This window comes from Prionailurus viverrinus, chromosome F1 (assembly GCF_022837055.1).
Source record: "Prionailurus viverrinus isolate Anna chromosome F1, UM_Priviv_1.0, whole genome shotgun sequence".
NCBI classification, from domain to species: domain Eukaryota; kingdom Metazoa; phylum Chordata; class Mammalia; order Carnivora; family Felidae; genus Prionailurus; species Prionailurus viverrinus.
Window position 1 is genome coordinate 16,523,416 of NC_062577.1, and position 12,968 is coordinate 16,536,383.

The 12,968-nt window shown below is 49.1% G+C and overlaps 1 protein-coding gene across 2 annotated transcripts in view; it reads left to right on the top strand.

Moving 5' to 3' along the window:
- The first annotated feature begins 9,327 nt into the window (after positions 1 to 9,327).
- Positions 9,328 to 12,968, top strand: part of BRINP2 (BMP/retinoic acid inducible neural specific 2) — a 64,054-nt gene continuing 60,413 nt past the window's right edge. For both annotated transcript variants that reach the window (XM_047841013.1, XM_047841012.1), the window contains exon 1: positions 9,328 to 9,621. In XM_047841013.1, coding sequence (XP_047696969.1) covers positions 9,350 to 9,621 — 272 coding nt within the window. In that variant the 5' untranslated portion in view covers positions 9,328 to 9,349. The remainder of the gene's footprint in view (positions 9,622 to 12,968) is intronic.

Consider the following 12,968-nt stretch of genomic DNA (forward strand, 5'->3'; position numbering starts at 1 on the left):
GTCTTGGGCACAGGCCCAGTTGGTTGGAGGGTCTGAGGAAAGAGCGCAGTAACTCAGGGGTTGTGCAGGAAACCAGCACCTACGGGTCGTCCACCCGGGCCCAGGTTGGGGGAACATGCCTGGCCTTATGAATTTTAAGATAGCGCAAGTGATATGTAACTGCCTTCTCCTAAGGCCATGCTGACAGGCCATCTAAACAGGAGCCACACAGCTTCCCCAAAAGCAGAAGGCTTAAATGTCTTTATCCACGTCAGGAAAATGATTTTGGGCGAGACCTACTTTTAAACTCTAAGATTTTGGACTTTTCATCACTCCGTAGCAATTTCTTAAATGAGAGTGAGGGACCTAGAGGCATCCAGGATAACCTCTGTGACTACAGCTCCCTTAACAGAATAAAGTCTGTGGATCTTAGGTTTTAGGTCATTTTGACCATACTGAGGACTCTCTTGGAAGAACATTACTGGCTTCTCTGTTCTTGAGCGTTCCCCAGTGTAACACGGGCATAATAACAACATCCACCTCCTAAGGTTCTGTGAAAATTAAATGAGTCAATGAATGGAAAGTTTTAAAGACCAGTGTTTGGCACATAGTAATTGATGCCTGTGCAATAATTGGTGATGATAACGATGGGGGCTCTGGAACTCATGGGTTCCCACTTCTGGAAATGTCAATTTCTCACGGACACGTGTGAAATAGAATAAGCTCTAGGCGTAGCATTGGGAGGCCGGGTTCACGTCCTGATTTGCCCCCAAGTCAGCAACGTGACTGTGAATAACTCACCGCACCTCTGTGGCCCTGCGTTTTCTCATCTCTTGTCCATTGTGAAGGGGATTCCATCACTGGCTCGCACTGGACAGTTGCATCAAAAGTTCCTTGAGGGATTTGCAAAATATTTCAAAACACAGAAATATACCCCAACCTAGGACATCAGTTATTTCTCCCTTTCCCTCCCTCTCTGTCTCTATACCAACCCCCACCCCCATGATCACTCTCACCAAGACACATATACCGCACACACTCCAGGCTGCTGAGAACCACTGGGTGATTTCCAGCTAATTTCCAGGATCTCACCCTGTCCCCTCCAGTTCTATGACATGATCAGGTGGAAATTAATCAGGGACCCAAAGAAGGCAAAGTTACCAAGTAATGAACACAGAGCCAAGCTTTGAGAAGTTTGTTGGAGAAAATGAGTCTAAAAGATGTCACAGGCAGACACAGACTCACGGAGAGGAGGGGGAGGCAGGAATGAACACAGTGTTAGGGCCCACAGGCAGATAACAAAGGCTCAGGTGACAGAGGCCACAGATAAAGGCAGATGGACTGCCCACTTCTGAGTCATTAACTATGGAGGGCCTGGGGAGGAGGACCAGTGAGGCCACTCAGAGTGACCTGTAGAGATCCCCAAAGGCTAACGGGGACATATCTCTTTAACAGAGATTTTACCTTCTCAGGCTCCAGCGTTCTTACCTGTAAACAGCAACAAGCAAACAAAACCCCCTAGTGGATGAGGCGGTGCCTGTGGACTCTTTTTGGCTCTGATACTTACGTTGAAGCGTTGGAAGAAATAACAGCGAACACATACACAGCACTCACCACAGGCCAGGTACTTTTTAGAGGCTTTCTAAATGTTAGCTCGTTTAATCCCCACAACCCTATGAGGAGGCATGAGTATTGTTATCCTTTTTTAATATACATCACAGAAGAGGAAACTGAGGCCAGGGAGCTGGAGCCAGCGTGAGAAGCCGGGCAGCTCGACTCGCTGGCCTATGCTTGTGGCGCTTCTCCGTGGACCCGCTGGCGGGGGTCTCGGTGTGTGGCAGAGGCGGGCGGATGTATCTCAGGGCCACAAGGAACTGCTGTTCTTTCCTAAAGGAGTATAATGGAAGTGGTTTTGAGGAAGGTTGATCTGCAGGGAGACCAGGTTTTAAAGGCTTTGAAATAGACAACCTTTCGCTTAGAGGTTCTGTTTGATCAGCACTGCCTTCTTTCCCTTTTCTGGAGGCCTCTGTGACCTCAAGAGAAGCTCCGGGGCACAGGGGCCTCCCTGGTCGCACACCGCGACCCGGGCTTTACCGCGTGAGGCTGTGGGCAAGCCTGTCAGGTGGCTTGTCTCTCCAAGGAAAGTGCCAAGGACATCCCCCAGGTGCGTACGAAGCCTCTACGACTGACAGATGAGTCCGCCCTTGACAAGTGAAGGGCTGGTTATCACACAGCAGAAACCTATAAATTTGGAGCCCTGAGGGGGTGGAGCCTACAAAGTCTAATTGTCACTAAAGCTGTGTGTGTGCGTGCACGCATGGGCATATGCGTGTGTGTCGTTCTTTTAAACTCCTAGGACCCCCAAGTCCTATACTTTCTTCCTGTTCCGTGAGGGCAAGTTCTGGGTCTGTGCATCAGATTTAGTGCCATCACCTAGGACATTCCTTGTGCATAGGAATTGCTCAACAACTGGCTGTTTGAAGGACAGAAGTGGGTGAGGATGAGGACCGCTGTGGTATAGGTCTTGGAGTCGGAATGTCTGAGTGTCCCTTCTGCTTCTCCGGAGTGACCTCGGCGAGGCCCTTCCCCTCTTCCACCCTCTCCTCTCAGAGGTCTCAGATGAATGTAAGAACATTTAGGAAACAGTCATTATAATTAGCTCTTACCTTTGCGCACATAATCATTAATCTTGCTCCCCTGATCTTACGCAGGGAGGATATCCATATGCCTCACCTATTTTAAGTTGTTTCCTGACCAGCGGTCGGGAAATGCAGCAAATGTAGCTTGATGGTTCCGGGCCGGTTCTGGGGGAGAAACCGAAGGTTGTGTCACGGAGCCTAGAGCAGACATGGCCGTCGGGGTGTGACATCTGCCTGGGCTCACACGGGGAACGACGGCCAAGACGGAAGCTCTTGGAAGTGCAACCAGGAACCTTTGACCAGGGCAAACGCGCCGTGGTTAGTCTCTGTGGAGGCTGGAGCTCATCCCGACGAGAGGGGAGACTGAGAGTCACTGAGGTGAACTAACAGCACTCCACATCTACCTGCCCTTTAGGAATCTCCACCCCAGAACGCCCTGTCATTTCTCTTGTCTGTCCGCCCTTTCTAGACAAAGGGGAGGCCGAATTCACACCAAGATGTGGTGGAGGACAAGAACAAATCACGCTTTCTGTGCGTTTCTACTAAAGACACCCTCAGATTTATTCAAGAAAACATCTCCTCAATAGAGTTGGCCAATTAACCACTCAAATGGCTTGAAAAGTTATTTAATGTCACTGCCTAATCATTTTATGAAATGTCACTGCGCCAACGGGCAAGGATTTTGGCTTTATACCTCACTTTTTATATGCTTCACTCCCTTCCTGAAACAGAGTTTCCTCCCAAATAGGACTGAAATCTTAATGCCTTTCCCCATATATTTGCGCCCCTTGTATTTGCATAGAATAATGGAATTTCGGCACCGGGCAGGATCCTAGGGATCATCTTACCTCTGAAATCAATTCACTGATGACCAGAGGACGCTCCCAGAGGGAAGTGACTTGCTCCCAAGGGAACCTGTAAGTGGCAAAGGCTACGTAGTTTTATCGATGTGAATCATGTTAAGGGATACCGGAGGATCTGAAGAGGGTAGACCTGGGGGCGGCTGGGTGGCTCAGTTGGTTGAGCGTCCAACTTCAGCTCAGGTCATAATCTCATGGTTTGTGGGTTTGAGCCCCACTTTGGGCTCCGTGCTGACAGCGCAGAGCCTGGAGCTGGCTTCAGGTCCTGTGTCTCCCTCTGTCTCCACCCCTTCCCCACTTACTCTGTCTCTCTCAAAAATAAATCACCGTTAAAAAATGCTTTAAAGCAGGTAGACATTGATCTACCGCTGAAACACCTGATTCCCTCTTGCAGCTCACATCCATTCCTGGCCTCAGCATTTTCATCTGTTAAAAGGGGATAAAATCTGGAAGATGAAGTTCAAGTGTAATTTTATCACCTGTGCTTCTTTGTAAGCAGTAACTGCCATACAAATATGAAGTGATTTATGCTGGCATTTATTAATGACCGTTGTTGACAGAATGAATGATTTTTGTTAATTATAATGACACTTTCTATTTCTCCTTCTCTTCTGGACTCTAACAGCAGCTTAGCTTGGCCGTGCCCTCAACTTCTCTGATAAGTGACCTTCCCTCTAGAATAGTTTTCAGAGAGGAAACTCTACTTCTTTAAAAATGTTTCTTTTAATTAGGCTTCACGCCCAGGGTGGAGTGCATCACAGGGCTTGAACTCACAACCCTGAGATCGAGACTAGAGCTGAGATCAAGAGTAGGACGCTTAACCAACCGAGCCACCCAGGAGTCCTGAGGAGACTCTATTCCTATCTCATTTGCCAAGATTTAGCACGTGAGCAGCAGACGCCCCAGATCCTAACTGCCCTGCATATCGACAGGTCCGGGCATAAATGGAGATTGAGACCACCAGGAGAACATGACACTGTCCCCCCCCGCCCAGGTCCTCAGCTGGTTGGCAGTCAGAGTGGTGGAGATACGATTCTCTCCATTTCAAAGGCCGCACTGCCTGCCTCTCACGTGACTTGGTCTGTACTTGATTTTCTCTATTGGCAAAACCGTAATCCCTTTTATTCACGGCTCGATGAACTTATTTCACTTGTGCCTTTGGTCCAAGGCTAATTTATTATTTGTGTAGGTGTAAAACTCTGTCGTAGGTGTAGTGTAAGTAAATGGAATTATTTGGCTCTCACAAGTACATTTGTATTTTGTTCCTCAAGGAGCTAGCTCAGCCATGACTTGAACAATGCTCACGCGGAACATGGAGGTTTACTTACACAGTCAGCTTTAGCATAAAACGACCCTTGGAAGCATTGTGGGGAAGGTGCTAATTGTTTCAACCTGCTGAATATTAGCAATCCCACCAGAAGTCAGGAGAATTGAGATGGTTATAATTTGCTGGACGTTTGCTGTTACAAAATCCCTGGTGACATTATTTGTGGAGCGTAAACAGGAAATGGCCCCAGAGCCCTTCCCCTGAAAGAGCCTAATTCTCGCACAACTGTCAGTGCAGCCGTTACTTTGTCTCTTTTTTTTAAAGGTGAGGGAACACAGTCTAGAGATGTTTTAAGAGAAAGTTTTGAAACCGGTTTAAAACTTCTCCCTCTTGAAAAGAGATCTTTTCGTCAGGATGTCTTCAGATGCCGAGGAAAAGCGACGAAGCGGAAGCCGTAGGATTCCAAGGCCAAATGTTTCCCAGGAGCAGTCAGCGCTGCATTCAGGCGATCCTGCTGCACTCAGCAGACTTGGCCCCGGCAATCAAAACCATTTGATTCCAAAGCTGATACTCCTAGAACCAGGCAGGTTCCAGCACATTGTGAGCTCTGAAAAAGCCTAATTACAAAGAATGGCAAGAAGCACACATTGACGGAACGTATCTCCTTTCTTTCAAAGAGCACACAGCCTTTCACACCTGTCCTCAGAAAACTCCTGATTGGCAGGCGAGGTGGCAGCCGCCACTGCCCCCCTCCCCCCCGTGTTAGAGCACAGGGCCCAAGAAGTTCAGGAGCTGAGCCAATGCCACGTGTTGTCCCTGGCTCACCGTGATCCCTCTATAAAACGCACAGAATTGAGTCATCACATAAATTTGAGGACGAACTATGTGTGAGGGTTGGAATGATAAAAGCAAAGACCTGAACTCTGACCTTGAGGGGTCTGTAATCTAGACAGCGGGGGGGATGGACGTGAGCAGCACCACTCTGCTCGGGAAACTGCCATGCTAGCTTTCTCGCGTGCCGAGAACAACAGATGGTTCTTCCTCAGGGAGCACGGAAACCCCTCACCAGACCAGGCTTTTGCACAGGACGGGAGAGGAGTATTCCCATCTATTATGTTGTCTGTATTATTTTTTCTATTGCTGTGGAATGAATTGCCACCAACTTTGTGGCATCGAGCAGTACAAATTTACGGTCTCGCGGTTTCTGGGGGTCAGGAATCCGGGTATGGGTTAGCCGGGTCCTCTTGCTCCAGGTCTCACCTGACTGAAATCAGGGTGTCAGTCAGGGAAGCGGTGCTTCCCTGGGGCCCCGGGTTTTCTTCCAGGCTCACGTGGCTGTTGGCAGAATTTGTTTTCTTGGGCTATGACTGTCATTCTCATTTTTTTTTTTTTTTACTAGCTGTTGACAGGGAATTGCTCTCAGTTCCTAGAGGCGACCCACAGTCCCTTGCTGCATGCCCCCCAACAGTCCATTCACAGTATGGCTGTTTGCCTTCTTCACATCACCAGGAGCTTGTCTCTCTGACACTTCACTTTCTTTTAAGGGTTCTCATTCTCCTGATTAGGTCAGGCCCACCAAGGAAACTTTCCCCTTTGAACAACTCAAAATTAAGTGATTAGTAACTGATTAGTAGGTCCTGCCTCCTATATTCATAGGTCCTGCCTCCACTCAAAGGGAGCAGATTATGCAAGGCGTGCACAGAGGGACATGGAGATTATGTGGAGGAGTGCACAGAAGGACACGGGGCCATTTTAGAATCCTGTCTTCCACAGTGTTCTCCCACCGGTCAGTGCGTTTCCACTTCGTTGTGTTTGCTGTCTTGGCCTGCGGAGTCAAGTAGCCCCAGTCTCCAAAATGACCCTTCTCCCTTCCCCTCCGTCAACATGCCTTTAAAAACAGAACAGTATTTTATAAGAGGAATTAATCACCAATAGAGTTTCAGATAATGGAGCGAGCCCTTGCTTTTGTATAATCAATGCTTAGCATAGTGTCTTAGGAGTTCCCAATTTATGCTTCTCAAGAAATGAATGTGTGAATGATCAAATGAGAAATATTTTGGGCATCCTCATCGGATTACATCCTGTAAAAACAAGTCCTACCCACCCCCCATGTGCAAGGCGGACTCCTTTCAGTTTATATCACTTTTCCCCTGATTCAAGAGTAATGCATGCTTATTATAAAACACTCAGGGATTTTTCTTCCTTCTATGATTTTATTTTTTATATTTAACTTTTTAATCCATCTGGAACTAATTTCCCAATGCGATGTTTAAAATATTCCATCCCCTACCCAATTAGTCTGTAATGTTTTCATATGTATATGTGTATGCTTAGCTCTTGTTGATAATGAGCTCTATTTTTGAGCTGTCTGTTCTATATCATTGATCTGCCCATCCAGTTTGTGTGTCAGCATCACCTATTTTAATGATCAGAATTCTGTGCTATGTGCCGAGACCCAGTAAGGCAGGTGTCACCTCCATGTTCTTCTTTTGGCCTCTGTCTCGACCAGGGCACGAAATGAGGGTCTGTCTTGTGGTGGCTCCGGCTCTTTAGGTAGGCACAGCCTTCTTGGCAAGGTCTGGACATGGAGCCAGATCTAAGCTCATATTCTGTCTCTGCATCTTCCTAGCGCAACTCCGCCGAGTCCCGGTGAGAGGCAAACCTGTAATAATAGCGCCATTGTAACAAACTTACTGTGAGAATCAAATGGGGCAGCTTCTAAGAATCACCCAGCACAGGGGTGCCTGGGTGGCTCAGTTGTTAGGCGTCTGACTTTGGCCCAGGTCGTGATCCCGCGGTTTGTGGGTTCGAGCCCCATGTCGGGCTCTGTGCTGACAGCTCAGAGCCAGCCTGGAGCCTGCTTCAGATTCTGTCTCCCTCTCTCTGCCCTTCCCCTGCTTGCGCTCTGTCTCTCTCCCTCTCAAAAATAAACATTAAAAAAAAATTTTTTTTAAAGAATCACCCAGGAGTACATAGTAGGTGGTCAGTACCTCCTAGCTGGGGTGGAGGAGTGAGTCTGAAGGTGCATATTTTCATGCATCCTTCCAAGAGGAGGCCACAACCCTCCTGAAAGCATCCTGTACAAATGCTGAGGCTTGGGTCTCTCACACTCGGGCCAGCCTTTAGGCTTTGCGTATCAGGATTCATGCTTGGCCCGCCTCCCGAAAGCCTCTTCAGGGCTCACACCGGTCCAAGGGAAGTCTGGTGGTTTTGTTGAACTGGAGCCATTGCAGACGACACTGGGGACTCTGGAAGGGGGCGTGAATCAGATGCTGAAGGCTACTTTGTCTGCCCTTGCAGGGCTCTGGAAGTACCAGAGAATTAACATCCTTGTTTCACCCCCAAGGAAAGAGCCTGTCTCCTTGGTTTTGGCAGCCAGAGAAAGTCCTCAAGGCCACAGATTACAGGTCCTGGGGGGTAGGGTTAGAAGGCATCCTAGCACATTCTAGCACTGAAGTGCTCCTGGCGAGGGGAGACGGCATGTGCTGTTCAAGATCTGAGGGACAAATGCAATTGTAAGGACCTCCGTAGGATCGAATCAGTCCTCTGTGTCTGCCCAAAGGTTTGTAAAGATGACTGTTTATTCTTAGACAAGGTGCAGGCGCTGGAGATCGAAGGCCATATGAAATATGAGGAGTCACAGGCAGTCAGGAGTTTCGAAGGCCAGAATCTTCTTGCCTGGCCCCTTCCTTTCTACTCAGAGAAGGCCGGGCATATGCTCATTCACTCCTTCAAGGAGGGTCTCTAAACACCAGCTGTCTGCTCTCGGGACCTGGGACAGAAGAATACACAGCCCTGCCATCAGGGAGCTCCCAAGCCCTGTGGAGACAGAACTACAGGCCTCGTGTGCACTCGGATCTGCTCTCTGATGGTAGGCGATCCGATTTCCCGCTCTAACGCCATTCCTGTGCGGCCTTCAGTAAGAGGGAATCGGATCCTGAAAGCTGGAAGGAGTCTTAGATATTATCTCATCAAGCCCCTTTATTTTCTGTAGGAGAAAACTACAGCCAGAGAAGGGGAGTGATTTGTTCAAGTTCACCCAGCTTCTCAGCAACCACGGGACCTCCCTACTTCTGTGCCGCACGCTTGGCTGCCCGAGAAGCGGGGTCTCCGTTCACCTGGCCTCAAGCTTTTCGAGGCAGTGGGGGCGCTGTGGGCCTGCGACGGACCCCCAGCGAACATTCTGAGGGAGGGAGACAGAAGCAGAGGGCGTTGAGTCAACACAGGAAGGGAAGCAATTTACTGGAACGGCTGGGCAGACCTCCAGGGTTCAAAAATGTGGTTTCTTCCTTCCCTCTTTATCTCCCGAACCCTCACCCTCACGTGTGTGAAAATGAGGACGGCGGTCTTCCCCTTAGGATTGTTTTAAGGATCGAAGGGAACACGTGCCTCGAGCACTTTGCCCAGGGCCTGCGAGGAAGAGGTGTCGTTAGCATATAAGGGGGTTCCTGACGTGCGAGGCGCACAGGCCCGTGCGGGCTGAGACCAGGGTGTCCAACTGACATCGCCGTGTCGGACTTTTCTAGTTCCAGGAGCCCTGGAGGAGCGGCACAGAGCGGGGCAGCGTGGCGAGAGAATGAAGAAACCAACCGCCCGGGAGAAGCATGAGGCGGCAGTGCGGCACTCGGCTTAGAGGGCTCGGGCGGGCGGCGGCCCCATGGGCAACCCTGCTGGCGCTGGGCCTCCCGGGCTGGGTGCTGGCGGTCTCGGCCACGGCCGCCGCCGCCGCGCTCCCCGAGCAGCATGCCCCCTCCGCCGGCCAGCCGCCCCTGGACTGGCTCCTCACCGACCGCGGCCCCTTCCACCGCGCCCAGGAGTATGCCGACTTCATGGAGCGCTACCGCCAGGGTTTCACCACCAGGTACAGGATCTACAGGTGAGTGGGGCCCGGCGGGTCAGGACCCGAGCCAGGCAGCACCCCCGCGCCCCCCCACCTCCCCACCTCCGTCCGGAGCTGCAGATGCTGTGCCAGCTCCCCGTGCCCCCAGACTGAACTGGGGGAGAGGGCGGGGGAGCAGCCGGCAGGGAAAATAAGCCTCCCATGTTGGTTTTTAAAAAAAGAAAGAAGAAAACACATACAAGCTGGAAAACCTGCTGATGCCTCCTGGGGAACCGAGCAAAAGGGTTTCTATTTATAGGCTGTGCTGCTTATAAATTGAGGACAAACCAGGCAGCATGGAGTCAGCGTGTGGCCCGTGCTGCCGCAGGAGGTCAGAGTCAAATGCTGGGGCCGGGTTTTAACTAATGGGTTAGATACTTTCATGAGTTGTAATTACCTAGACATGCAAATGAAGGAAGGGCAGCTCCGGCTCCTGCCTTCGAGGTCGGGGGAGATCTTCCAGGTCAGGGGGCAAGTCTGCCCTCATCCTTGTCCCCACCACAGCCGCGGCTGGCCTTGTGCGTGGACAAGGGCTATGTCTTCTTGGCCCTTTAGGCCCATCCTGGGGAGCGTCGGAGCTGAAAGTCAGCCATGAGGCTGGCCGGGCTCATCTGATGAGGGATGAACCTGGCTGCTGGACCAAGCACGTCAAAAATAGAAGGGTTCTCAAAATCCTCACCTTGGGTGACCCAGCCAGCCTCAGGGCTCCCACGAGTGCATCTCTGAATAAAAACTTCCCCTTCATCCCTCTGCCCACTCACCCTGTTGTCACCGCTCTTTTGTCCTCTTCACCTTGCCCGTGGCCTTCAGACAGCCCCGGGAGCTTTGCTGAAAGTTTTTTCTTTTATCAAAGACATCTATTTTTCCAATTACAAATTAGTTTCTAATGCAACAGAAGGAGAGAAAATAGGAAGAAGCACAAAAAGAAATAATAAAACCAGAACGTCCCTTCTTCCTTTTAGCAACTAGAGGTTGCTATTGTTAACCGTTTGGCACGTGCATTTCTAGTCACATGAACATACTGAAATTTTTGGCCCCCTTGCTAGATCTTGCACTTTTCATGGCTTACGCACACGAGTTCATTCAATCCTTACAACAGTCCTACGTTGGAAGGACAGTTATTATCCGCTTTTTACAAATGAGCTCATTGAGGTCCAGAGAAGTTAAGGAACTTGAGGAAGGGCACACAGCTAGTAACGGTGGAGCCAGGATTAGCTTCCTTGTAGCCAGACTCCAGAATCTGGGTTCTTACAGTATATTTAGAGACATTTTTCTGTTTCTGGGAGTTTTTTAAAGTTTCTGCCATACCTATGCAGTCTGTGTAGGCTAGTATAAGGTCTCAGAAATAAGGTTTCAGGGTATTCATCCCTGGAAGGTTCCCAGATGGTAAGAGCAGCCATTTATAGAAGCTGTTCTCTTGGGTTCCCACACGTGGATGCAGAGGAAGGGACAAGATCAGGCATTTGAGGGGCTGGTACAGAGAGAGAAAGTCCGCTCTCAGGAGCAACCCACCCAGCTCTCCTTTCAGACCCTTTCTCTTTCTTCCATCGTGCTTGGATCCGGTCTGGTCTTGGACGGGATTGCAGTTCACAGTCTGCTTCAGTGGCTCTGGTCCGCGCCATCCTCTAAAGACTACGGAAGAAATTTGCTGGGGCCACTGAGGCAGAATGCCGCCAACTCAGGCTGGGAGAGGCAGAGTTAACGCCAGCTCAGGTGAAGGTAAATGGGCAGAAGAGTTTGACTTGACTTTCAGTAAATGTACAAGAAACTGAACATATGCACCCCCCCACAAATTTTCTATAAAGTAAATTCAGAATAATGATTCTCTTTATTAAAGAATTTTTTTTTCCCATCCTCAGAGACAGGGAGAGAGAGAGAGAGAGAGAGAGAGAGAGAGAGAAAATTCACCCTAGAATGTATTTAAGCAGCAAATCCCTCCAGTCCAGGAAAACAAGATTTAATTTACCTTAGACTTTTCAGTTCATCCCAATCTTTTAGAAGCACTTTTTTTTTTTTTAAAGTATATTGGAACTGAAATGTTGGGCCAGGAATCCCAACACCACCATCCACTTCAAAGGGCTATAGAAACTGGAGTGAATAAACTATCACTTCTCCCTGAGTAGATTTTTCTTCTCATTGAGTCCCAGCCCCAAGCCTGGCAGCCGCTGGATGCTTGGGCGGGAGCTCCGAGCTGGCCCATGGGGAGTGTCTGTAATCACTTCTGCACCATCAACCGTTCTATCAGCTGGCAATGGTTTTCTGATCACTTAATGTGACAAGCTCTTACACTGTGCCATTCTGTTTCTCTGGGGTCAGTTATTGCACATGAACCTGTACTTGGGGAAACAGTAACCAGTCATTCTGACAGGAATGCGGCATTCTGATGGGTGACCCTTTGGTGGGGCGAAGAGAGAATGGTCACACACGGCTGCTCCAGGAGCATTCTGGGAGTTTTGCCTTTAGTTATTAAGCAAAATGGTGGATCCATGGATACTGTTGTAGGGATCTACATTACTCCTGTGGGAATTCATTTTGATCCCTTCCTCTTTCGTCTCCAGTGGCAATTCTCTCTGGCAAATGCAAGATGTTGCTTACTTTGACTAAAGTGGTCGCAGAAAACTGGTAAAATATACGTTGAGGGTCGTCCCCAATGACCTGAAGGGCATTTTGTCTAGAAGGGCAGAGAGAGAAAATGCTTACAGAAAACATCAGTTCTGTGGTGAAATCCTGGGTTTCAAATGGCATTAGTGTTTTATTTGTTTCTTGAAGAAAGTTTTCAGGAGGTGGAAATCAGATGGTATCCACATGTGCCTTCCGTAGAAGAAAGGAGATGAACTGTGGTGTGGGAAGAAGAAGACCTCCCAGTGCGGCTAGAATGTTTGGTGCAGAGGCCATGAAGCTCTCTCACACAATGAGAGAGAGGCCCTCCTTCTCTTGTGTGTAAACAGATCATAACTGGCAAAAAGCAAGTTTCTAATATTAAGCTCTGAATCCCATCTATTCTTACGTGGATATCAGAGTGTGCTCTCCCTTTGAGAAGATGCCTGGTTGTTCTAGAATAGCTTTGGCCTCTAACCGTGGGCCTCTGGAGATTGTTGCCCTGTCTGTTTCAAGTTTGTATTCATGTAGGCATAGATGCTTCAGAGTGGAAGTTCTGGAGCCAGATGACCCGGGTTCTAATCCTGGAGCTGCAGCTTCCTAGCTGTCTATTGTTGGGGAAACTGTATAATTGCTTTGTTCCCCAATGTCCTTATTTATAAAACCAGGACAATAATAGTTGTCTACCTAAAAGATTGATGTGAAAATTAAGTTAGTTAATTGATGTTAAGCACCTAGAACAGTTT